This window comes from Mobula hypostoma, chromosome 13 (genome assembly GCF_963921235.1).
Source record: "Mobula hypostoma chromosome 13, sMobHyp1.1, whole genome shotgun sequence".
NCBI classification, from domain to species: Eukaryota; Metazoa; Chordata; class Chondrichthyes; order Myliobatiformes; family Myliobatidae; genus Mobula; species Mobula hypostoma.
In genome coordinates, this window is record NC_086109.1 from 61719482 (window position 1) to 61745008 (window position 25527).

General features: G+C 45.1%; 1 protein-coding gene and 1 long non-coding RNA gene across 2 annotated transcripts in view; one reads left to right on the forward strand and one right to left on the reverse strand.

Annotated features, from left to right (window-relative positions):
• The window catches only part of aldh1a3 (aldehyde dehydrogenase 1 family, member A3), a 127176-nt gene extending 105398 nt beyond the window's left edge, over positions 1 to 21778 (reverse strand). Inside the window, exon 1 of the mRNA XM_063066521.1 lies at positions 21573 to 21778. Within this exon, the coding sequence (XP_062922591.1) occupies positions 21573 to 21662 (90 nt within the window). The 5' untranslated portion in view covers positions 21663 to 21778. The remainder of the gene's footprint in view (positions 1 to 21572) is intronic.
• Positions 21779 to 22656: 878 nt separating this feature from the next.
• The window catches only part of LOC134355965 (uncharacterized), an 86299-nt gene continuing 83428 nt past the window's right edge, over positions 22657 to 25527 (forward strand). Inside the window, exon 1 of the long non-coding RNA XR_010020235.1 lies at positions 22657 to 22693. This is a non-coding gene — a long non-coding RNA (uncharacterized LOC134355965). The remainder of the gene's footprint in view (positions 22694 to 25527) is intronic.

Sequence of the window (25527 nt, forward strand, 5' to 3'; positions counted from 1 at the left end):
CAGGTGAAGAGTGATGCACACAAAATATTGAAGGAATTTAATAGGTTAGGCAGCATCTATGGAAAGGAATAAAGAGCTGATGTTTTGGGCCGAGACCCCTCAGAAAGTTGAGATGTTTGTGGATAGGAAGTGACATTTTCAGAGTACAACAAAACTAGGGACTGGACGCTGGCATGGCCTTGTCACGTAGTAGCAAGGTAGACCACTCAGCCCATCAAACCTGTGTCAGCACTCAGTATGGTCATGGTTAATCTACCTCGGGTATCATCGTGCCAGATCCTCTTGGCTCTTATTTCCATGATCCTTCTAAGAGTTATCTGCTTTCTCTTTAAATATCCCGCAACTCCCCTGGTTAGGGAGCTGCAGGACATCACCACGTCCTGTGAGAAGCAGTTGCTATGTACATTAGTTTAAAGTGTTTCCCCCCTAATCCAGTAATTATGTTGCCTTCAGAAAAGATTTGCCATCCTTAACATCTGTGTCATTATGGCCCCTCGGGACCTTATGTTTCAGTAAAGTCACTTCTCAGTTTTGTAGACTCTGCACAGTAAAAGTTTTATAGAAGTACCACCAGCAAGGACATCTTCAAAAGGCAGTGCCTTAAGAAGGTAGCATCTCACATTTCAGGACAAGTTCTCTTCTCATTATTACCAAGAGGGAGGAGGTATAGTTGCCTGAATACCTGCACTCAAAAGTTTCAGAACAGCTTTTCCCCACGGCCATCAGAATTCCAAAAGGTCCATGAACCAATGAACACCACCTCACTATTCTTCTTTTACCATTTATTTACATATTATAATTACAGTAATTTTATGTTTTGCACTGTAATCCTGCCACAAAGCAACAAATATGCCAGTGACAACAAACATGATTCTGATTCTGAGAAGTCAGATGTGAAAAAGCTCAGTCTCCGTTGTTTGTTAGATCACAGTGCAGATCACAGTCAGGAGATATCAGACAATAGACAATAGGTGCAGGAGTAGGCCATTTGGCCCTTCGAGCCAGCACCGCCATTCACTGTGATCATGGCTGATCGTCACTGCTCAGCACTGGCTTGGTGTCCTGAGGGCTCTCAGCGTCAGGTCAATCATGGACAAGGAAGTCTCCTGCTGGCTGCCGTATACTGCCTTCCCCTGAGCACCACCTCGAATTCAAGTTTATTGTTATCTGACTGTACAACCAAACAAAATGATGTCCCTCTGGATCATGGTGCACCCACACAACATACATCACACACAGCACATAAACCAAAATATTACCATAAATAAGTCAATAAAACATAATTCAAAATGCATGTAGTGTGCAGCACAGGTGAACAGGAAATGTGGAGGAAGTACTGGGTGCAGCGAGGAATGACATGGACGCTGGACAGGAACTCCAATGTACAACCCCAGGTCTCATCTGGACCGAACAACCTCACTGATTCTGAAAACTGGCAGACCGAGCCAGCAGTGGATGGAACAAGCCTTCCAAATGTCATGGAGTCTTAGAGCACGACAGCACAGAACAGGTCCTTTGGCATATCTAGTCCTTTCCAGCCTAGTCACATCTACCAGTACTCAGTCCTCCATGTCCCACTCATCTGTGTACCTATCCACACTTCTCTTAAACGTAACAACTGACTTCCTACGGTCGCTCATCCCATACTCATGCCACCTTGAGTGAAGAAGATCCCCCTCCGATTTCCATTAAATATTTCACCTGCTGCAGATGCATCCATCCTGGAGAATGTCGATGGGGGTAACCACTTGTGCAGATGAACCCTTCTCTAGTTGGTACCTCTATGTATTGCTGCAAAAAACTATCCTGCACACATTTTACAAACTCCAAACCATCCAGCCCTTTTACAGAATGAGCTTCCCAGTCAATGTGTGAAAAATTAAAATTTCCCACAATCTCAGCCTTGTGCTTGCTACAAATATTTGCTATCTCCTTACAAATTTGCTCCTCCGATTCTCGCTCCCCATTAGGTGGTCTATAATACACCCCTATAAGCATCAGTACACCTTTCCTATTCCTCAATTCCACCCAAATAGCCTCCCTAGACGAGTCTTCTAATTTATCCTGCCAAAGCACCGCTGTTATATTTTCTCTGACAAGCAATGCAACACCTCCCCCTCTTGCCCTTCAGATTCTATCACACCTGAAGCAACGAAATCCAGGAATATTTAGTTGCCAATCACACCCCTCCTGCAACCATGTTTCACTAATAGCTACAACATCATACTTGCAGGTATCAATCCATGCTCTAAGCTCATCCACCTTTCTTACAATGCTCCTAGCATTAAAATAGATGCATTTAAGAAACTCTCCACCTCTTACTCACTGTTTATTCCTAATGGAGCAAAAAACTTTATCTTTTTCCTCCTTCTGCCCTACATCTTTGGTCTGAGTGCTCCTGATCTCTGTCCCCTGCCTATCCTCCCTCACACACTGTCTACTAGCTTTCTCTATTTGTGAACTAACCTCCTCTCTCCTAGTCTCAACAATTTGATTCCCACCCCCCAACCATTCTAGTTTAAAGTCTCCTCAGTAGCCTTTGCAAATCTCCCCACCAGGATATTGGTCCCCCTAGGATTCCAGTGCAACCTGTCCTTTTTGTACAGGTCATACCTGCACCAAAAGAGGTCCCAATGATCCAAAAACTCAAATCCCTGCCCCCTGCACCAATCCCTCAGCCACGCAGTGTTTATCCTCCACCTCATTTCATTCCTACTCTCACTGTTGCGTGGCACAGGCAGTAATCCCGAGATTACTACCTTTGCAGTCCTTTTTCTCAACTCCCTTCCTAACTCCCTATATTCTCTTTTCAGGACCTCATCCCTTTTCCTACCTATGTCATTGGTACCTATATGTACCACGACCTCTGGCTTGGGGAATGAGATAGGGCAGTTGATGGAGGTATTTGTTGGGGAGCACTTCGGTCCGGTGATCACAATACCATTAGTTTCAATATAATTATGGAGAAGGATAGGACTGGACCCAGGGTTGAGATTTTTGATTGGAGAAAGGCTAACTTTTAGGAGATGCGAAACGATTTAGAAGGAGTGGATTGGGACAATTTGTTTTATGGGAAAGATGTAATAGAGAAATGGAGGTCACCTAGGTGAAATTTTGAGGGTACAGGATCTTTATGTTCCTGTTAGGTTGAAAGGAAAGGTTAAAAGTTTGGGAGAGCTATGGTTTTCAAGGGATATTGGAAACTTGGTTTGGAAAAAGAGAGGGATCTACAATAAATACAGGCAGCTTGGAGTAAGTGAGGTGCTCGGCACGGACTAGAAGGGCAGAGATAGCCTGTTTCCATGTTGTAACTGTTATATGGTTATATGAAGTTCCACGATCAATACCACAGATCCAGCATCTCGACACCAGACGTCCATAAGGCGCTGTGCATCGACGACAGCCGAGAGGCAGTCCACCACCATATGCGGCTCGTCAGTCAGGATCTCACACTACCATTCTCATTAAACAAGGGAACCTGCCCTGGGTTAAGGAGGAACATTAGAAGGCATGCAGTGGTAGCAGTAGGCATAGCTAAAACTGCGGTGTCAAAAAGGAGAAGCTACAACACAGGACTGCAAGGCTACACAACACTGGAATCAACACGCCGAGTAAGGGGATTCTACAACCCATCAATATCAAAGCTCTTTGCTTCTTTTATATTCAGTAATGAACAGTGATGGACAATTAAACAGCCAATGGAAGGAGGAAGCTTCAACAATGTGTCCAGTAATCCGAGAACAACTCTGACCCTGTTGTGTTAGATGGATGACACACCTCTGCCCCCCAGAGGTCCCATTGTCACTGAACCCAGCCATCAGCTTGCTCAACCCAGTGACAGCAGGAAACTGCTGGGTGTCCTGTTTAAGGATTCAAGGACGTCAATCCCGTGCAACATGCAACAAACAATTTGCCTTGGGAATTGGAAAGGAAGAAAACAATAGAGATGAGAGAAGGCACTTTACTCTCTGATAAATTTTATTTTCTGCACTCTGTGTGAATTAACTGTAAAGAGGTAACGTTAATTCTGACCGTAAGGTAGGGGCCCTCAAGTAACCTACTGATATCGTTTAATGAACTCTGCCATCTTTTTGGACTTAATGCTTCTGTTGATTAACCAAATAGGGGAACAGTGTGAGCAATTATACAAACCCTGTGCATCATGTGCGAGCTTTTGTTTCAGGTTTTATTATATAACACTGGTATCTAAGAGTGAAGACAGGCATATTTAGAGGAAAATCAAGAAGACATCATAATTCATAAATAATATAGATAATTGGAGTCTGATGAACCAACCCAGCAAGAGTAGCAAAAGTTTCATTTTCTACTGTACGTGGCAAATCTGGAGACCCAAAATTAAAAGAGAAATGATGTTTCTGTTTCCTGTCATCTGCTTTCAGTCTGGTTTCAAAATGAATGTATGGTTACTAAGTTTAGCAGCATGTCCTTCACTTCCCAATAGAAAAAAAAATCTTATAGCCAGCAATGCTCAAAGGATTTCGCCTTGAACTTCTATACCGTCAAGACAGTATGTTCTGATTTCTTGCATTGTCCAGGGCTTTAGCTTCAAGAAACTGGTAGTGAAATTTTATTTATTTATTTATTGATATACAGCGCGGAGTTCTTTCGTTCCTTCGAGCCCTGCAACCCACCAATTTAACTAGCCTAATCGCGGGACAATTTACAATGACCAACTGGCTCGTCTTTGGACTGTGGGAGGAAACCAGAGCACCCAGAGGAAACCCACGCAGTCACGGGGAGAAAGTACAAACTCCTTATAGGCAGTGGCGGGAATTGAACCCAGGTCGTCTGTACAGTAAAGCATTGTGCTGACCACTACGCTACCATCCTGCTCCAATGTTAAACACCCTTCACTTCACTTCAGCTCAACTAAATAATTCACCTGACATTTTTGAATTTCTACTGTTCTCAGAACAGATGAAAGGTTGATTTTGTTTTAAGAAGGAAAATTGTGATAATACCTCCACTTAAATTCTTTCCAAAAACTGGAAACAATGAAGATGAAATCTCTTTGACAGTTTTGACAGGAGTAAGCCTTGGCAGGTGTCAAGACAATTAGGGGACAAGGGTTACTACTAATTCTCCCCGTTGCTTTTTAAATAGGATGAGAGTAGAAAAGACTATACAAGCTGCTTCCCTGCATCCAGTGATCGACAAGGACTGGGATGCTCGCAGTGAAGTGGAGAGTAACTTTGGACCTTAATAGTTCCTCCTCAAGGTAACTTTTTTTTAACATTAACTTTTATTTGTTACATGTACATTTCAAAACACAGAAACATACAGTGAAACGTGCTGTTTGTGTCAACGACCCACACAGTCTGAGGATGTGCTGGGGGCAGGCTGTAAGTGCCACCATGCTTCCAGTTCCAACATAGCTTGCCCACAACTTACTAAACCTTTAACGCGTACGCCTTTGGAATGAGGGAGGAAACCAAAGAACCCGAAGGAACCCACATGGCCACAGGGTAAGCATTTAAACTCCTCGCAGACAGCAGCAGGAATTGAAAGCTGATCACTGATCGCTGGCACTGTAAATTGCTGTGCTAACTGTCCCACCTTTATCGCTACCATCCCTCCCTTCCATCCTAAACTTCCAATATGGGCACTGGCACTTTGATTGCATCATTGAAGTTCTGCCTCAAAAAGGCAGCATCTAATATCAAGTATATGGATCATGCCTTCTTCTCGATGTTACTGTTGGGCAGGAGATACAGAACACTGAAATCCCATACCACCAGCTTCAACCACAAACACGAGGAAATCTGCAGATGCTGGAAATCCAAAGCAACACACTCAAAATGCTGGTGGAACTCAACAGGCCAGGCAGCATATATGGAAAAGAGAAAAGAGTAAAGAGTCGACCGCACTTTTTTCCATAGATGCTGCCTAGCCTGCTGAGTTCGTCCAGCATTTCGTGTGTGCCACCTGGTTTAACATTAGCTATGTTCCCACAGCCATCAAGTTCTTGAACCAACCTGCACAACCTTAAACTTACCTTAGCGACAGAACAGTACAGGTCACCTCTTGTACAATCATGGACTTATTTCTAATTGTGTTGCTTTTCTGCACTAGGGTCTTAGTTTGCTGAGTTCCTCTGGCATTTTTGCGTTGCTCTGGATTTCCAACATCTGCAGAATCTCTGTGTTCATGCATTTCTTTAAAGTACATATCTCAATCCTGGCTTGGAACATCAGTTAGAATCTCTGTCCACCCTAGACTCCTCCACTGTGTTACACAACACAGGAACAGGCCTTCAGCCTAACTTACCCATACCGACTGAGATCTCTAGCTATGTTAGTCTCAATTGCCTGTGTTTAGCTCACATCCTTTAAACCTTTCTCGTCCATGTACCTGTCCAACTGTCCTTAAAACATTGTAACTGTACCTGCCTCCTCCACTTCCTCTGGCAGCTCATTCCATATATCCATAGCCCCTCTGAACCCTTTTAAACCTTTCTTCCCTCACCCTTAGTTTTAGATTCCCCTACCCTGGGGGAAAACATTCACTATACTTATGTCCTTCATTATTTTATAAAACTCTGTAAAGTCACCCCTAAACCTTCTACACTCCAAGGAAAGAAGTCCCAACCTTTCCAGTCTCTCCTTATAACTCCTCCCCTCCAGTCCATGTAACATCCTTGTGAGTCCTTTCTGCACCTTTTCCAGTTTATCCTCTTGCTGAGTGGCCAGAACTGCACACAATACTCCAAGGTTAACAAGTTATCTGTAGGGACACTGAGCAGATTCCCACGAAGGCAAACCAACTCCCGGTGATTATCACCCTCATGGTTGGAATCCCATTCACCTTCCAGCAGCCCGTTTGGATGCAACGACAGACCGATCCCAAATACCACCTGCTGTGATGAAATGTATGGAAAACATACTAACATAGGGGCTCTTTCTTGGGCTGAAGCCTTTCAAATTAAAGACTGATACACGGACACAGAAAGATTTACACCTACATAAACACAAGTACACTAAAGCACCCATCTGTGCTCACAATTATATTATGTGTCATTGTTCTTACACATTAGCAGCTGCCATATAAAATTAGAGACAGTCACACCTTGCCCTTATGTCTGTATGCAATAGAATGTCCTTAAGTATTTTGGAAAGACAAAATATCTGGGCATGGAACAGTGGAGAGGGGGAGAGGGAAAGGTGATGACTGAAGTCACAATCAAAAAGCTGTTTAAAAAGGGCTTTCTAAAGGATTGAAGGTGGGGGGTAGGTGACAGTATGAAAGAAACATTCAGTAATCTTTTCAATGTTCCAGTGATAAAAGGAGTCTAGTTATCTGTCCATAATAATATGGCGATAATGCTGAACATTATTTTAATGCTAAAATAATACTCTTTGTAAAATAATTTTCAGTTATTTGCAGATTGTTTAGTGTGCTGACTCCCCTCATCCCTGCATTGTCCTTCTCAGAAACAACCATATAATAGACGGGACGAGGTGAACCTCAGACAGAGCAGAGTTAAACAATTCCTCTGCCCAGCACACAGATGCAATGTTGCCGCTGGGGCTTCAGTGATGCTGTGGATTTTTGAGCATTTGTGTGTCAGAAGGCAGTTTTAAAACAAAAATATTTGCAAAGGCCTGTTGATAGCTTCTGTAAGAATAAAGGTTTTGCGGCCGGGCAAAACCATTGCTGATGCAGTGATCAGTTATGAACTAAGTTATGTAGGCTAGCAGTTTAACACAACAGAAACAGCCTGAACTAACCAGCCTGCTGAAAGGTATCACTGTATAGAATAGGTCTAGGGCATTTCCACCCCCAAGGACCATCTTGTTGCTCCAATTGCTACTTAGGTAAACCCTTTAAATAGAACATAGAAAACCTACAGCACAATACAGGCCCTTCGGCCCACAAAGCTGTGCCAAACATGTCCTTATCTGAGAAATTACCTAGGGTTACCCATAGCCCTCTATTTTTCTGAGCTCCATGTACCTGTCCAGGAGTCTCTCAAAAGACCCTATTGTATCCGCCTTCACCACCATCGCCATTCCACGCACTCACCACTTTCTGCGTAAAAAACCTACCCCTGTCTTCTCCTCTGTACCTGCTTCCAAGCACCTTAAAATTGTGCCCTCTCGTGCTAGCCATTTCAGCCCTGGGAAAAAGCCTCTGACTATCCACATGATCAATGCCTCTCGTCATCTTATACACCTTACAAGATGATTATAAAATCTTACCTAGTTTAAAGTTTCAAGGAGTAACTGAGAAATTATAATGATGTAAACATAATTATTAATATCAGTGGTTCACAGCTTACAAAAATGTATCTATTTGAAATCGTAATGATGCAGGACGTTTATCTGTGCCCAAGCAGATAGTTGATGAATTACCTATTAAAAAAAAATCAATATATGAAGAAGCAGTCTTCAGTTCCTTAGCTTCATGCAGTTTGCTCAATTTTTCCTTGATTTTGTTCATGTTTGCCACATTTACAAAATATAGTTCCTCTTTTCCACTAATCGCGCATTGTCAATTCCTCCCACGGCTTCGGGTTCCATCTCTTCATATTGTGCCAAATCGCCTCTCCTGGGAATATCTGGTGTTCTGGCTGAACACTTGTTGCCCTCGCTCAATGGCTTATTTTGTCAGGACTGTGAAGAGATGGGTACTTGGCATGAAAAGATCCTGTTCTATTCTATACTCAAGAATAGGAGCTGGAGTAGGCCATTTGGATTATCAGACCTGCTTTACCAGTTAACAGAAACACGACTGATCTACCTCAGTGCCACATTACCTGTCCTATTCCATCATCCCTTTAAAATTGTACATGCTATTCCCCATGCGCTCCCTCATGACCCAATATGCAAGGGAACACAAGCAACACACATCAAAGTTGCTGGTGAACGCAGCAGGCCAGCAACTTTGATGTGTGTTGCTTGAATTTCCAGCATCTGCAGAATTCCTGTTGTATGCAAGGGAACACAGTTACTTTGAACAGATCTAAATCTCTCACCATTTAGAGAAAATACTCAGTTCTGTGTTTTGCCATCCATACTAAACCTTCAGGTCTGGCCACATCTCTTTTTATTTCATTTATTGAAACATACCAGACTGTAAAGATCAGTCATGGGGGAAGCAGAATAAGGGATATCCAACTTAAGGGTGAGATGGAAGAACTTCTTCTCTCAGAGGGTTATGAAACGTCGACTGTGCTTTTTTCCATTGATGCTGCCTGGCCTTCTGAGTCCCTCCAGCATTTTGTGTGTTGCTTCCATCCATGCTCGTATCCTTCCTGTACTCTTATCATGTTAAGCAGCCTCATGTGTGGCATATTGTTAAGGCCTTCTGAAAATCCAAGTAAACAACATTTATGGACTCTTCTTTGTCTATCCTGCCTGTTATTTCCTCAAAGAATTCCAGCAGATTTGACAGGCAACACTTTCCCTTTTGGAAACCATGCTGACTCGGGCTTATTTTATCATGTGCCTCCAAGTACCCTGAAACCATATCCTTAACAATTGACTCCAACATCTTTCCAACCACTGAGGTCAGAATAACGGGCCTATAGTTTCCTTTCTTCTGCCTCCCTCCCTTCTTGAAGAGTGCAGTGATACTTGCAAATTCCCAGTCCTCCGGAAGCATTTCGGAACCTAATGATTATTGAACGAACATTACTAATGGCTCCACAATCTCTTCAGCTACCTCTTTCAAAACCCTGGGATGTAGTCCATCTGGTCCAGGTGACTTATCTACCTCCAGACCTTTCAGCTTCTCAGGCATCTTCTCCTTACTTTCCATTTGCTTCTTTTTCAAATCACATCGAATGGAGATCACAGTAAAACCAATCAGATCTGTCCCTACTCCTGTGAGTTCAGAGTCATAGCGCCACAGAGAGATACAGCAGGGAAACAGGACCTTTGGCCCATCAAGTCAGTCTGTGCTACACATCAATCACACAACTACACTGATGCAAAACTAGCTCCATCTTTTATTCTCCTCACGTTTTCATGAACTCTCCCCAGATTCTACTAGGGGCAATTTATTATAGTCAGTTACCCTGACAATTTCCATGCTTTGGCTGTCGGAGGAAACTGGAGCACCCCGAGGAAACCCACACATTACAAGAGTGTGTAACCTCCACACGTACAGCACAAGAGGTTAGGACTGAACCTAGATCACAATAAATCTGTAGGGATCTCTGTATTCTCCGAGGGGTCCACAACCTTGTCGTGGTTTGGAGGCTTGTGTGCCTCAATGACCCAGAGAACTGTGTCGGCTGGAGACAGGGCTTTATGCTTTGGCTCTTGGTAGGGTCACCCATGCCAAACAGGTCAAAGGGTAGAGGCCAGACTGAGAGTGGTTCCCCGGTCCTCCAGGTTCGGGGGCTCAGTTCAGGGCTAACAACCCTGACTGGTAAAACAAAACAGTTATAGAAGCAGCAATGAAGAGTCCTTCTACATCTGAGTGTGGTGGTTTTCCTGATTCTCCAGCCAGGACTTGCATCACTGACAACAGGAAGCTCCTGACATGATGAAGGAAGCCCTGAGCACTGCCAGAGATGAAGAACCTTCATTGCTGCCCTAAACACCAGTGGCGTAACAGGCAGTAAGGAAGTCAACCCTTGTATGTTACGGGTTATACTGAGAACCCATTGCAGTAAATCTATTTGATTCTCTTCTGAGGAACTCAGCAGGTCAGGCAGCATCTGTGGAAATGAATAAACAGTGATGTTTCATGCCGAGATCCTTCTTCGGGACTGAAGGAAGGGGGAAGATGCCAGAATAAAAAGGTGGGGGGAGGTGAAGAGGGTTAATTAGAAGGTGATCTGTGAAGCCAGGTGGGTGGGGAAGGTCAAGGGATGGAGAGGAAGGATCTCATAGGAGAGGAGAGTGGATCATAGGAGAAAGGGAAGGAGGAGGGGATCCAGGGGATGTGATAGGCAAGTGAGAAGAGATAAAAAGGTCAAAATGGGGAATAGAGGAAGAGGGATGGGGGAATTTTTTTTTTAACCTGAAGGAGAAATCGAAATTCATGCCATCAGGTTGGAGGTTACACAGACAGAATACAAGGTGTTGCTCTTCCACCCTGAGGGTGGTCTCATCTTGGCACAAGAAGAGGCCGTGGCCTGACATGTTGGAATGGGAATCGGAATTAAAATGTTTGGCCACTGGGAAGTCCCGCTTTTGGTGGATAGAACAGAGGTGCTCGACGAAGGCGTCCCCCAATTTACGACGGGTCTCACCAATGTAGAGAAGCACCTGACACAATAGACGGCCCCAGCAGATTTGCAGGTGAAGTGCTGCCTCACCTGAAAGGACTGCTTGGGCCCTTGAATGGAGGTGAGGTTAGGAGATGTTTGGGCAGGTGTAGAACTTGGGTCACTTGCAGAGATTAGTGCGTGGAGGCAAATTAGTGGGGAGGGATGAATGGGCAAGGGAATCGTGGAGGAAGCAATCTCTGAAGGAAACAGAGAGAGGTTCAGAGGTAAAGGTATGTTTTGGTGGGAGGATCCCTTTGGAGGTGGTGGAAGCTGTGGAGGATGATGTGTTGGAATGTGGAGACTGATAGGGTGGTAGGTAAGGACAAAAGGGACTCTATCCCTGGTAAGGCAGCATGAAAATGGAGTGAACACAGATGTTCAAGAAATCGAGGAGATGCAGGTGAAGACAGCTTCAATTGTGGAAGGTGGGAAACCCTGTTTTTCTGAAGAAGGAGGACATCTCTGAGGTTCTGGAATGGAAAGCCTCATCCTGGGAACATATGGCAAAAATGAAGGAAGTGAGAAAGGGGAATAGCATTTTTACAGGAGAAGAGGTGTGGGAAGAAGTCTGTCAAGATAATCGTGGGAATCAGTATGTTTATAAAAGATGTCAGCTGACAGTTTGCCTCCAGAGAAGGAGACAGAGGGATCAAGAAAGGGGAGGGAGGTGTCAGAAATGGGCCAGGTAGATTTGAGGGCGGGGAGGTAGTCGGAGGCAAAGTTGATGAAATTGATGAGCTCAGCATAGATGCATGAAGCAGCACCAATGCTGTCATCAATGTAGTGGAGGAAAAGTTGATGAGTATTACTGGGAAGGCTTCAAACATGAACTGTTCTACATAGCTAATGAAGAGACAGGCCATGGGAGCCCAACACTGGAGCCATGCGGGTGGGCATGGCTACCTCTTGGGTTGGAGGAAGTGGGAGGAGCAGACAGAAACAAGATTTTGAAGGTGAGGACCAGTTCTGCCAGATGGAGGAGAGTGGTGTGGAGGGGATTGTGTTGGTTCTTTTGTCAAGAAAGAAATGGAGAGCCTCAAGGCCATTTTGATGGGGGATAGAAGTGTAAACAATCTCCCAGATATAATAGTGGTCAAAGGACCCAGGGTAATGGATGAACTGAAGGAAATTTATATTAGGCAGGAAATGGTGTTGGATAGACTGTTGGGACTGAAGGCTGATAAGTCCCCGGGACCTGATGGTCTGCATCCCAGGGTAATTACAGAGGTGGCTTTAGAAATCGTGGACGCATTGGTAATCATTTTCCAATGTTCGATAGATTCAGGATCAGTTCCTGTGGATTGGAGGGTGGCTAATGTTGTCCCTCTCTTCAAGAAGGGAAGAAGAGAGAAAACAGGGAATTATAGACCGGTTAGCCTGATGTCGGTGGTGGGAAAGATGCTAGAGTCAATTATAAATACGAAATTACGACACATCTGGATGGTAGTAACAGGATTGGTCCGAGTCAGCATGGATTTATGAAGGGGAAATGCTTGACTAATGTTCTGGAATTTTTTGAGGATGTAACTATGAAAATGGACAAGGGAGAGCCAGTAAATGTAGTGTACCTGGACTTTCAGAAAGCCTTTGATAAAGTCCCACATAGGAGATTAGTGGGCAAAATTAGGGCACATGGTATTGGAGGCAGAGTACTGACATGGATTGAAAATTGGCTGGCTGACAGAAAACAAAGAGTAGCAATTAATGCAACACACATCAAAGTTGCTGGTGAATGCAGCAGGCCAAGCAGCATCTATAGGAAGAGGCGCAGTCGACGTTTCAGGCCGAGACCCTTCGTCAGGACCAATTAACAGTAGCAATTAATGGGTCCCTTTCGGAATGGCAGGCGGTGACCAGTGGGGTACCGCAGGGTTCAGTGCTGGGACCGCAGCTGTTTACAATATATATTAATGATTTAGATGAGGGAATTAGAAGTAACATTAGCAAATTTGCCGATGACACAAAGCTGGGTGGCAGTGTGAAATGTGAGGAGGATGTTATGAGAATGCAGGGTGAATTGGACAGGTTGGGTGAGTGGGCAGATGCATGGCAGATGCAGTTTAATGTGGATAAATGTGAGGTTATCCACTTTGGTGGTAAGAACGGGAAGGCAGATTATTATCTAAATGGAGTCAAGTTAGGAAAAGGGGAAGCACAACGAGATCTAGGTGTTCTTGTGCATCAGTCACTGAAAGCAAGCATGCAAGTACAGCAGGCTGTGAAGAAAGCTAATAGCATGCTGGCCTTCATAACAAGGGGAATTGAGTATAAGAGCAAAGAGGTCCTTCTGCAGCTGTACAGGGCCCTGGTGAGACCACACCTGGAGTACTGTGTGCAGTTTTGGTCTCCAAATTTGAGGAAGGACATTCTTGCTATTGAGGGAGTGCAGCGTAGCTTCACAAGGTTAATTCCCGGGATAGTGGGACTGTCATATGTCAAAAGATTGGAGTGACTGGGCTTGTATACTCTGGAATTTAGAAGGCTGAGAGGGGACCTGATTGAAACATATAAGATTATTAAGGGATTGGACACACTGCAGGCAGGAAGCATGTTCCTGCTGATGGGTGAGTCCAGAACCAGAGGCCACACTTTAAGAATAAAGGGTAGGCCATTTAGAACGGAGTTGAGGAAAAACTTTTTCACCCAGAGAGTGGTGGATATATGGAATGCTCTGCCCCAGAAGGCAGTGGAAGCCAATTCTCTGGATGCTTTCAAGAAAGAGATGGCTAGAGCTCTTAAAGATAGCGGAATCAAAGGTTATGGGGATAAGGCAGGAACTGGATACTGATTGTGGATGATCAGCCATGATCACAGTGAATGGAGGTGCTGGCTTGAAGGGCCGAATGGCCTACTCCTGTACTTATTGTCTATTGTATAGTGACTGAAAACCTATGGTGAAAATGAGGTGGTCAGGGCCAGGAAATAGAAGTTACCAAGGAGATGGAGGGCAATGGAGGTGTCACAGATGTAGATGAGGAAGGGACTGAACCAAGGGGGATAAAGTGGAATTGAGATACAAGGATGTGAGTTCTGTGAGGCAGGAGCAGACAGAGATAATAGGCCCATGAGGACAGTCAAGTTTGTGGATCTTGGGTAGGAGATAGAATATAAACCTTGGAATGTAATCCTGTCCAAATGGGTCTGCACCTGCCTCTATTACTGCTCATGGAGAGTTAGGAACATAATGGATCTGTCCAGTTCTCATCTATTCCTGTTACTGCTTACACTGAACAAGATCAATGAGAACCTGTCCCAGACTCTGATCTTCTCCTTTACCTGTCTGTAAAGAACTCAATGGTCAGAAAAACAGGCAGAAGATATGTCGATGTTTGGGATCAAGACCCCTGCATAAGTCCTTACGTATTTTGCCTGACCCACTGAGCTCTTCCAGTATTGTGTTCTTGTTCTAGATTCTAGCATCTGCAGTGTATATTGTCTTCAGTCACAGTGATTCCATCCAAACCTGTTCTCAGCAATTCCTAATCATCCCCACTAAATCCTGATCAGACATTCTGCCATATCTGTCCCCATGTACTCTTCATCCAGTTTATTACTGAATCTGGATCAGAACAAATTTGTCTGTTCTTTTACTGTCTACAGTGAGTCTGGATCATGTTACACCTTCCCACTTCTCAATAGTTCCTCTAAATTAGGGGTTTCCAACCTTTTTTTATACTACGGACATTACCATTAACTGAGTGGAATGTGGATCCCAGGCTGGGAACCCTTTGTTTAAACCCATCTCTCTCCCAATGTGCTTGCGTCATTGAGTCTATCCAAGTACGTTTCTATTATGGCTCACTTGCATAATGTGAATCACAATGAATGAATCCAGATCAGATCTTGTCCATTTGACGTGACTTGCCTCCACTCTGATTCTGTTGGTTCAGAAGTCACAGATGAGACCAATGCAAGAGCCTTTGACTCACCTGGATTGGGAAGGAGATGCCTGATGGGGCAGATAGAGGATAGTCTGTGAGGTGGTTATTATAAACACAAAAGCTCCTGCGGATGCTGGAATTCCAGAGTAACACACACAAAATGCTGGAGGTCAGGCGGCACCTATGGAAATTATAAGCAGCCGACGTTTCGGGCCAAGACCCTTCTTCAGGGCAAGTGGTAGTTATTAGAATTATTTTCATATTTCATACTGAATCCAGACCACAGTGCTCCATTCCAAACCTAATCTCTCAAAACACGGATCTGTTCAATTCTGGTTAGTTCCAATTAGTGCTTGCATAGAATCCAGTCACAGTGAACCGGCTCGAACGTGTCCCATCACATCCGGCCACTGCCACAGTGAGTCCTACCATAGCGGAACTGCCCGATTCTCCTCTCTCACGCTGTCAGGTCTGTTCCCATCAATTTTAGTTGTACTTTTCTTCGGATGTGGTTCAAAATGAAAATGCCCCAATTCGTCCTAATCTGTTCCTTTAATTGTACACGCTGAATCTATCCCACAATCAATATGGCCGCGTTTGTTTTCCAGTTGCTCTGAGAGCTTTCACTGATTCTGTATTAGTGTGAGCCTGTTTGACTCCTGCCTTACAATGAATCACACAGCACAGAAACAGGTCCTTCACCCTCCCTTGTCCATGCTGACTGTCACACACCCATCCATAGTAATCCCATTAACCAGCACCTAACCAATAATTTTCTTCCCCTTGTTGTGAGAGTCTCAGTGAGCCTCCATCACCCTCTGAGATAGTGTGTTCTGATTCCAACAGCACTTGGAGAAAAATATTCTTGCTCGGATCTTTAGCCACTTACCCTCAGCCCGGGGGAGAGGGGGATGGTATGTGACCTCTCAAGGCACAGCAGCAGCAGCCAAGCCAGTGGCTCTGAGGTTAGCAGGGAGGGGTAAAGTCAGGCAGAGCTGTTGTGATAAGAGGCTCGGTAGTTAGGGGAATGGCCAGGAGATTCCACGTCCGCGAAAGAGAAGACCGGATGTTCTGTTACCTCCCAGGTGCTGGGGTCCAGGAGGCCTCAGGGCAGCTGCAGAAGATTGTCAAAGCAGCAAGCTGAGCTGTCAGAGGTCATGGTGCACAATGGTACCAATTACGTAGATAGAAAGGGGAGAAGAGGTCCTGCGCAGTGAATGTAGGGAGCAGGCTGATGAACAAGCCCTCAGAAGTAGTAATATCTGGATTACTCCCAGTGCCACGTGCTAGTGCGGGCAAGAACAAGATGACAGTACAGATGAAGTAGTGGTGCAGGGGGCAGGGTTTCAGATTTCTGGATCATTAGGATCTCTTCTGGGTAACTTATGACTTGTACAAAAAGGACGGCTTACACCTGAACCCGAGGGGGCAGGGGAGAGCCAATATCCTTGCGGGCAGGTCTGCTCGAGTGGCTGGGGAGGGTTTAAACTAAGTTGGCAGGGGAATGGGATCTGGAATGATGGGACTGAAGATGGGGCAGTTGGTAGACAAATAGTGAGATGGGTAGGCAGGTCATAAGGCAAAACTGCAGTCAGTGGGGTGAGCTGAAATGTAACATGGGGGCAAAATTGAAAAGGGTGATGAATACAGCACTTAAGGTGTTATATTTGAATGCACTCAATATACAGAACAAGTTAGATGATCTTGTAATGCAGTTAGAGTTTGGCAGGAATGGCGTTGTGAGTATCACTGTGCCCTAGCTGAAAGAAAATCATAGTTGAGAGCTTAACATTCAAAGACACACATTGCATCCAAAAGACATGAATGTAGGCATAGGGGGTGGGGTGGCTCTCTGAGTAAAAAATTAAATCAACTCCTTAGAACGAGGTGGTTTGGATCGGAAGATGTAGAATCGTTGTGGACAGAGTTAAGAAACTGCAAGTGTAAATAAACCCTTATGGGAGTAATGTACAGGCCCTCAAACAGTAGCCAGGATGGGGGATAGAAATTTCAATGGGAAACAGAAAAGGCATATAATATGGGCAATGTTACGATAGTCAACAGGGATTTCAATATACAGGTAGACTGGAAAAATCAGGTTGGTGCTGGATGCCAAGAGAGAATTTGAAAAATGTCGATGGGATGGTTCTTAGAGCAGCTTTTGGTTGACCCCACGAGGGGAAAACACAATTCTGGATCGGGTGTTGTGTAATGAAACAGAAGTGATTAGAGAGCTTAAGGTAAAAGAATCCTTGAGAGGCGGTGACTATAATATGACAGGATTCACCCTGCAGTTTGAGAGGGAGAAGATAAGGTCAGAGTATCAGTACTACAGTAGAGTAAAGGGAATTACAGAGGCACGAGAGAGGAACTGGCCAAAGTTGGTTGGAAGGGGACACTGTCAGGGAGGACAGCAGAACAGCAATGCAGGAACTCCTGGGAGCAATTCAGAAAGCACAGGATTGAAATATCCCAAAGATGAAGACACATTCTAAAGGGAGTTGAGGCAACCATGAGTGACAAAGGAAGTCAAAGATAGCATAAAAGCAAAAGACAGGGCATATAATATAGCAAAAATCAGTGGAAAGTTAGAGGATTGGGAAGCTTTTACACACTAACAAAAGGCAACTAAAAAATCATAAGGAGAGAAAAGGTGAAATATGAAGGCAAGCTAGACAAAAATATCAAAGAGGACACCAAAAGTTTTTTAAGATATACTGTATGAAGAGTAAATGAGAGGGGAGAGTGGATATTGTCCATTGGAGAATAATGCTGGAGGGGTAGCAATGGAGGACAAAGAAATGGCAGGTGAACTTAATATGTATTTTGTGTCAGCCTTCACTTGTGAAAGACACTAACAGCATGCCAGAAACTCGAAAGTGTTGGGGGCAGAAATGAGTGTAGTTACTATTGTTAAGGAGAAGGTGCTTGGGAAGCTGTAAGGTCTGAAGGTAGATAAGTCACTTTACTTTACTTTATTGTCGCCAAACAATAGGTCCTAGAACATACAATCATCACAGCAATATTTGATTCTGTGCTTCACACTCCCTGGATTACAAATACTAAATATTAAAAATATTAAAAATAGTTAAAATTAGTAAATATTAAATATTTAAATTATAAATAATAAATAGAAAATAGAAAAGGTAGTGCAAAAAAACCGAGAGGCAGGTCCGGATATTTGTAGGGTACGGCACAGATCTGGGTCAGGATCTGTTCAGCAAGCTGTTCCCAAATCTGGCTGTACGAGTCTTCAAGCTCCTGAACCTTCTCCCAGAGGGAAGAGGGACAAAAAGTCTGTTGACTGGCTGGGTCGTGTCCTTGATTATCCTGGCAGATGTACTATCACTTGGACCAGATGTACTACATTCCAGGGTTCTGGAAGGGATTGTGGAGGCATTAGTAAGGATCTTTCAAGAATCACTAGGTTTTGGAATGGTTTTGGAATTACTGGGAAATTGCAAATAGCACTCCACTCTTTAAGAAAGGAGGGAGTCAGAAGAAAGGAAATTATAGGACAGTTAGCCTGCCGTCGGTGGTTGGGAAGATGTTAGAGTCTAATTATTATGGATGAGGTTTCAAGGTACTTGGAGGCACAAAGTCAGCATGGTTTCCTTAAGGGGAGCTGGATGACAGAATTGATGGCTTTGTGGCCAAGTTTGCACAGGATAGAAAGATAGGCAGAGGGCCAGGTAGTGTTGAGGAAGCAGGGAGTCTAAAGAAGGACTTGGTCAGATTGGGAAAATGGACAATGAAGTGGCAGATGGAGTATTGTGTAAGGAAGTGTATGGTCATGCTCTTTGGTAGAAGGAATAAAGGGGTAGACTATTTTATAAACAAGGAGAAAATTTGAAAATCAGATTTGCAGAACACCTTGGGAGTCCTTGTGCAGGATTCCCTAAAGGTTACCTTGAAGGTTGAGTCAATGCAAATGCAATGTTAGCATTCAGTTCAAATGAATTAGAATACAAGAGCAAGGACGTGATGCTGAGGCTTTATAAGGCAGTGGTCTGACTGCACTTGGAGTATTGTGAGCATTTTGGGCCCCTTACCTATGAAAAGATATGCTGGCATTGGAGATGGTCTAGGAGAGGTTCATGAAAATGATTCCAGGAATGAAAGAGTTAATGTTTGATATCCCTGGGCCTGTACTCTCTTGTGTTTAGAAGAATGAAGGGGGATCTCATTGAAACTCATCGAATATTGAAAGGCCTAGACAGCGTGGGTGTGGAGAAGATGGTTCCTATTGTGGGTGAGTCTAGGGCCAGAGGGCACAACCTTGGAATAGAGGGACATCCATTTAGAACAGAGATGAGGAGGAACTTCTTTAGCCAGAGGGTGGTGAATCTGAGGAATTTGTTGCCACAGGGGACAGTGGAGGCCAAGTCATTGAGTATATTTAAAGCGGGGGTTGATAGGTTCTTGGTTAGTCAGGGTGTCAAAGGTCACAGGGAGAAGGCAGGAGAATGGGATTGAGAGGGGTAATAACTCAGCCATGATAGAATGGTGGAGCAGACTCCATAAGAACATAAGAACGTTAGAAACAGAAGCAGGAGTCGGCCATCTGGCCCACCGAAGCTGCTCCGCCATTCTATAAGATCATGGCTGATCTGACCACGGCCTAATCTCCACCTACCTGCCTTTTCCCCATAACCCTTAATTCCCCTCGAAGGGCTGGGCGGCTTAATTCTGCTCCCATGTTTTGTGTCTACTAATGTTATGCAACTCTGCTCTGTGGAAATTTTTTTTACTATCTATCTTTTCAATGCCTTTCACAATTCTGTATCCCTCTATTAGATCCACCTCTCCTCCAAGCAGTAAAAGCCCAATGTTTCGTCATACTTGAAACATTTCATCCTAGGCAGCGTCCCAGTAAATGTCCTCTCCACCGCAGCCACATTCTTCCTTTGGAAGGTTACCCGAGTTCCTGCTCAGTTCCCAGTGAAGTCGGATCACAGGAACTTTCCCGATCTCTTGTGCCATCACAATACTATTTGCGCTGAATCTAGATAAGTCACCAAGTACTCTTAACAAGCTTCCAATAATGAACTACAGACGGTGGACTGACTGGTTGCATCATTGTGCGCGATTCCAATGCACACGAGTGTAATGGGCTACAGACAATTTTGGACACGGAGCATAAGTGATCATAGGCACAGCGCTCCCCACCACGGACAGCATCTACTCGAGATATTGCCTCGTGCAAGCAGCATCTACCAAAGGTCTCCAACATCTAGACCATGCCCTCTTCTCGTTGCCTCGGTCGGGCAGGAGGTACTGAAGCCTGAAGCCCAAAACCGCCTGGTTCGGGAACAGCTTTTGGACTTTCGTTGTTGGCCCATCTTTGTTCTGTGTGCAGTTTGTCATTGATTCTGCTGTGTGTCTTTGCACTTACTGTGAAAGCCCGCAAGAAAATTAATCTCAGGGTAATACATCGCGACATATACAGTATGTACTTTGTTAAATTTACTTTGGGCTACTTTTCGACAACTGTTGGGTTCTTGAACTGATCCTTTCTCAGCAATGTAACACTGCAGGCCACCGCTTGCACTGCCTCACTATTGGCACGTCTCTAATCGTGTGAAACAATACTTCAGTGCAAAAAATATTTTTTTCTATGCGGTACAATTTAGGCATCGTGTATATTTTATGCTGCTGAAGGCTAATTTTCATCACACCTGCGTCTTACGGTACTTGTGCGCATGTCAATGAACTCGAAGTTGCCTAAAGCTGCCGTCGCTGTTCGCGACACAAGCGCATCGAGCTGAAACTCTCCAAACGCATCGGTTCCCACAGCTGCTCACGGGAAACCGAACAGAACGGGCCTGCCAGTTCTCTTCCGACCCTTCTATCTCTGCTGAGACTAGATTAAGATCCCGCTTGCTTTCTATAACGGTTTGCACCGACTTTGGATCAAGGTGAACCTGTTCAAGACCGTTCCCTGCCCGCTCCCAGAAGCGCTTGCACTGAACTCCGGGTCACCGTGCACCTCCTCACATCCGCGGGTATCGGTTCCCACTCAATCTGGAGCAGATCTCGTCTGTTCGCATCTTATCTGCCCCCCTCCCCATTAGTGGTAACCCTCCGCACTAGCGACCTTCTCCAAAGCGTCCCTACCTGCTTTAGGAATCTTTCCACCGCGGTTCAGTTCTTATTTCGGTTGATCCTATAATCAGAGACAAGGCAGCGCCCTCCCGAATCTGTCCCTGTTTCTGTTCACTCTGAATCCGGATCAGTCTAACTCTTTGCCTATGCTCCCTACACTGATCCAGATTAACGTGATGCCACGCTATCATACAATTCAACCGGATTCGGACCACAGAGGATCTGCCCCGTACTTGTGTTTACACTGGATCGGACCCGCTTGGAAGCTGTCGGACTCCCAGCCACGCCACTCACCAAACCCACCAGCCCTCCAGCAACCTGTTCGTTGGATTGTTCTCACACACCTTAGTGTACTTCACTCGCACGTTTTTGGCCGGCTTCGGCTGCTGCTCTCTGCCTCCCTCTCCGTTGTCCATCACGCCGTTTGAAGCCATGAAACACACGGTCCTTGCCGTTCCACCCCTTGCTTCCGCCGCACGATGCGCCAAGACCCCGTGAGCAGCAGCGAGCACTCGGGGCCGTTGATGGCGAGCAGCCTTTAAGCACCGGGCTGCCGGCAACCGATTGGTCGGTCCCACCTCACCGAGCCAGTCCCGCCTGTTTAAAGTGACACTGACAGGCAAACTGCTCCGAGTTCATTCATCGCTGCTTCCGCTAAACACTGCCAACCTAACAGAAGCATTTAAACAGTGGAAGTATGCGCGCAGGCATGCGGTGCGTGGCGAAAGCGTTGGGCATTTAATACCGCGGGGTAGATGGACATCCAGCAAAACCTCAACCATGCGCAAATTTATAAAAGGTGCACAGGGTGAGTCCGCCTTCGCACCATCCCAACACTGCCTTTTCAATCAATACACAACTGGAACTCAACGAGTCAGGCAGAGAAGCGGATAGTCCAGATGAAGAGTCTCGACCCGAAACGTGGACTATCCTATTCCCTCCATAGACGCTGCCTGGCCGGCTGAGTTCATTCACCGCTTTTTAAGTTGTTCCAGATTCCAGCAGCCGCCCTCTGCTGTGTACCCACTGTCCCAGAATGAGCTAAGGAGCTGCAGGATTTCGGAAAGAGTTTGTCTCATTCCGAGGTGAATGTATCGGCGTCCAGGTGCTTTGCTCTGTGCCAAGATCTACCTGTTGGAATCTCGATCTGCCCGAGACTTCCAGCGTTTGCGTTCCCCGCTGCCCGTATATCTGTGCGGGAATCTCTCGGTCACTGCCAGGGGGTTGTCTCTGAGTGTGAATGGCTCAGTGTTGGAATCTGTCACTGGGAGTCTCTTCCACTCACTACTCTCACCCGGGTTAAATTCCTCGCCCTTGTCATTTCTCACCTCACTCTCGGGATCTCCCGCGTTCCGAATCTCACTGCCCAGTGTCACCGCTGACTCGCCCGTCGGTATAACTTTCTCACACCTGTTTGAATACCTCAGTGGAAAAGAATCTCGCGGTCCGTGTCGCTCAAGTTCAGGTTAGTTCATTGTCACGTACACCAGAGCGCGATGAAATTCCTTGTTCGTATGAAGCTCATAACCTCAACAGTTCACGGAGTACGGTACAATAAATACAGCGACCGGCGCGAAAGCGCAGAGATTGTACCGCAGTCTGAGGTGACGAGAGTAGGGTAAGCGAGACGGGTAGAGTTAACAGTCTGAGAGCACCGCAGCACCACTGTGGAAGGGGGTAAATGGTTCTGAAGTCTGATAGCAATGGGGAGGAGGCTGCTCTGCACATCTGGGATTTCAGGCCCCCGTACCTTCCCCCAGAAGGTAGAAGAGAGTAAAGGGAATGAGCCAGATGGAAGACCGCCTTGACCATCTGAGCAATGCACCATGGAGACGGACTGAGTGGAAGAAATGACTGGACTGTGATGTGATGCTGAATGTCTGAATCACGTTTTCACCGGACAAATCTACCTCTGTCAGAAACTCTCTGTTCAAACCTCTGTCTGATACTTTTCTATTCAAGATTCTCACTTACTGAAACTCTCGTTGCCCAAACCTCGCACTCTCTGCGTGAACTCTGGCAGTTTGAATGTCTCTGTTCAGGGTCCCCAACTTCCATCTACATTTCTCAGCCTCAGTCCAGTCCCCACCTCTCAATGTCTGAATCTCTCAGTGTGCAAACCTCTCATTGTCAGGATCTCTCTCTCTTCTGCCTGAATTGCTACTTCACTGCTGCTGTCTAGGGCACAGAACAGATTGACAAGGATGCTCCAGGGACTGGAGGGTTTGAGTGATAAGGATGGACTGAATACGCTGGGATTGTTTTCCCTGGAGAAATGGAAGCTGAGGGAACGACCTTTCAGAGGCTTATATCATCACAAGGATGGCCACAGTTTTTTTCACGGAGTAGGGGATGCTGAAACTCGAGAGCATAGTTTTAATGAGAGAGGGGGAAAGTTTAAAAGTGATCCGAGAGGCAAGCTTTTCAGACAGAGTGGGTGGGTACGTGGAATAAGCTGCCAGAGGAAGCGGTAAAGGTGGGTAAAATTAGAATGTTTGAAAGGAATTTGGATAGGAAAGGTTTAGATGGATATGGACCAGATATAGGCAAATGGGACTAGCTGGGATAGACATTGGTCAGCATGGAACAATTGGGGCACCAGCCCTGTTTGCTGTATAATGATATAACAAAATGACTCTGTTTGCTCTCACGGATCTGGCCATCACTGGCAAGACCAACATCTATTTCTCATTCCTGGCCACAACTGAGAAGCTGTCAGTGAGCTGTTCTCCTTCTGGTGAAGATGTTCTCTTGGTGCGGATGGGGAGGGAGATCCAGGAGTTAGAGTTGGGAGGCAACATGCAAATACTCCTCTGTAACTGTCCTTCTTGGTGATCGAGTTCAGGGTGTTTGGGAGGTGCTGTTGAGTAACTTGGCAGAGTAACAGTTTGTAGGTTGTACACCCTGCACCCCTGGGGTGCTGGTGGTGAAGGGGATGAATAGAGAGGCACCGATCTAGAGGATTACTTGGTCCTAAATGATGTAGAATTTTCTTAGGATTAATTAATGCAGTGAGTTCAAGCAAAATATTTCAACACAGTCCTGACTTGCATTTTGTAGAAAGGCTTTGTGATGTCATGGAGTGAGTCACTTGGCACCGAGTAACCAGCCTCTCACGTGCTCCTGTATTTCTATGGCTGGGTCAGTTGAGTTTCTGCTCAATGGCCACCATTAAATTATTGATGGTTAGCGACACAGTGATGGTAATGCAAGAGTCATTTGTTAGACTGTCTCTTATTAGAGATTGTCACTGTCCGGCACTTTTGTGACACAAATATTACCAACCACTTATCAGCCCCTGATTGTCTAGGTCCTGCTGCATGCAGGTAGGAGTTGCACAATTTGCTTTGGATGTGAACAGAATTGATCATTGTGCAATAATCAGCATGCACCCCAGTTCTAGCCTTAAGATGCACAGAAAAGTTTTAAGTTTAACTTATTATCAGTGTGTGTGTGTCCCTATATATATGTATGTGTGTATCTCTCTCTCTCTCCCTCTCCCTATATATATAGCTAGATAGATACACACTACACACACACACACACACACACACACACACACACACACATATATATATATTAAACATATTCTAGTTTGAGGTTTATTTTCTTACATGTGTTTACAGGAAAATGAAGAAAAACAATAGAATTTATGAAAAACTCTATATGGACAAGCAACCAATGTGCAAAGGAAAACAAATTGTGCAAACACATTAAAGATACTGAGAACACGAGCTGTAAAGAGTTCTTGAAATGGAGTCACAGTAGGAGCCTGGTGGATGGATGGTTATAGGGTAATAACTGTTCCTGATCCTGGTTGTGTGGGCCCTCGGGATTTTGTACCTCCTGAAAGACAGTAGAAGTGAGAAGAGAGCATGGCTCGGATGGTGGGTGTCTTTAATTATGGATGCTGCTTTCTTGTGGCAACACTCCATGTAACCATACTCAATGGGGAGGGATTTGCCTGTGATTGACTGGGCTGTATTCACCATTTTTAGGAGACTTTTCTGTTCCTGGTCACTGGTGTTTCCCTACCAGGCTGTGATGCAACCTGTCAGGATACTCTCCACTGTGCATCAATAGAAGTTTGTTGAAGTTTTTGGTGGCGTGCAAAATCTACACACACTAGGAAAATAGAGGTACTGTCATGCCTTTGTGATGGTCCCAGACAGATATGATATGATAATGTCCACGAATTTAAAATGACTGGACCTCTCCACCTCTGATCTCCTAATGATGCCTGACTCATAGACCTTTGGTTTCTTCCTCCCGTAGTCGATAACCAGCTCTTTGGTTTTG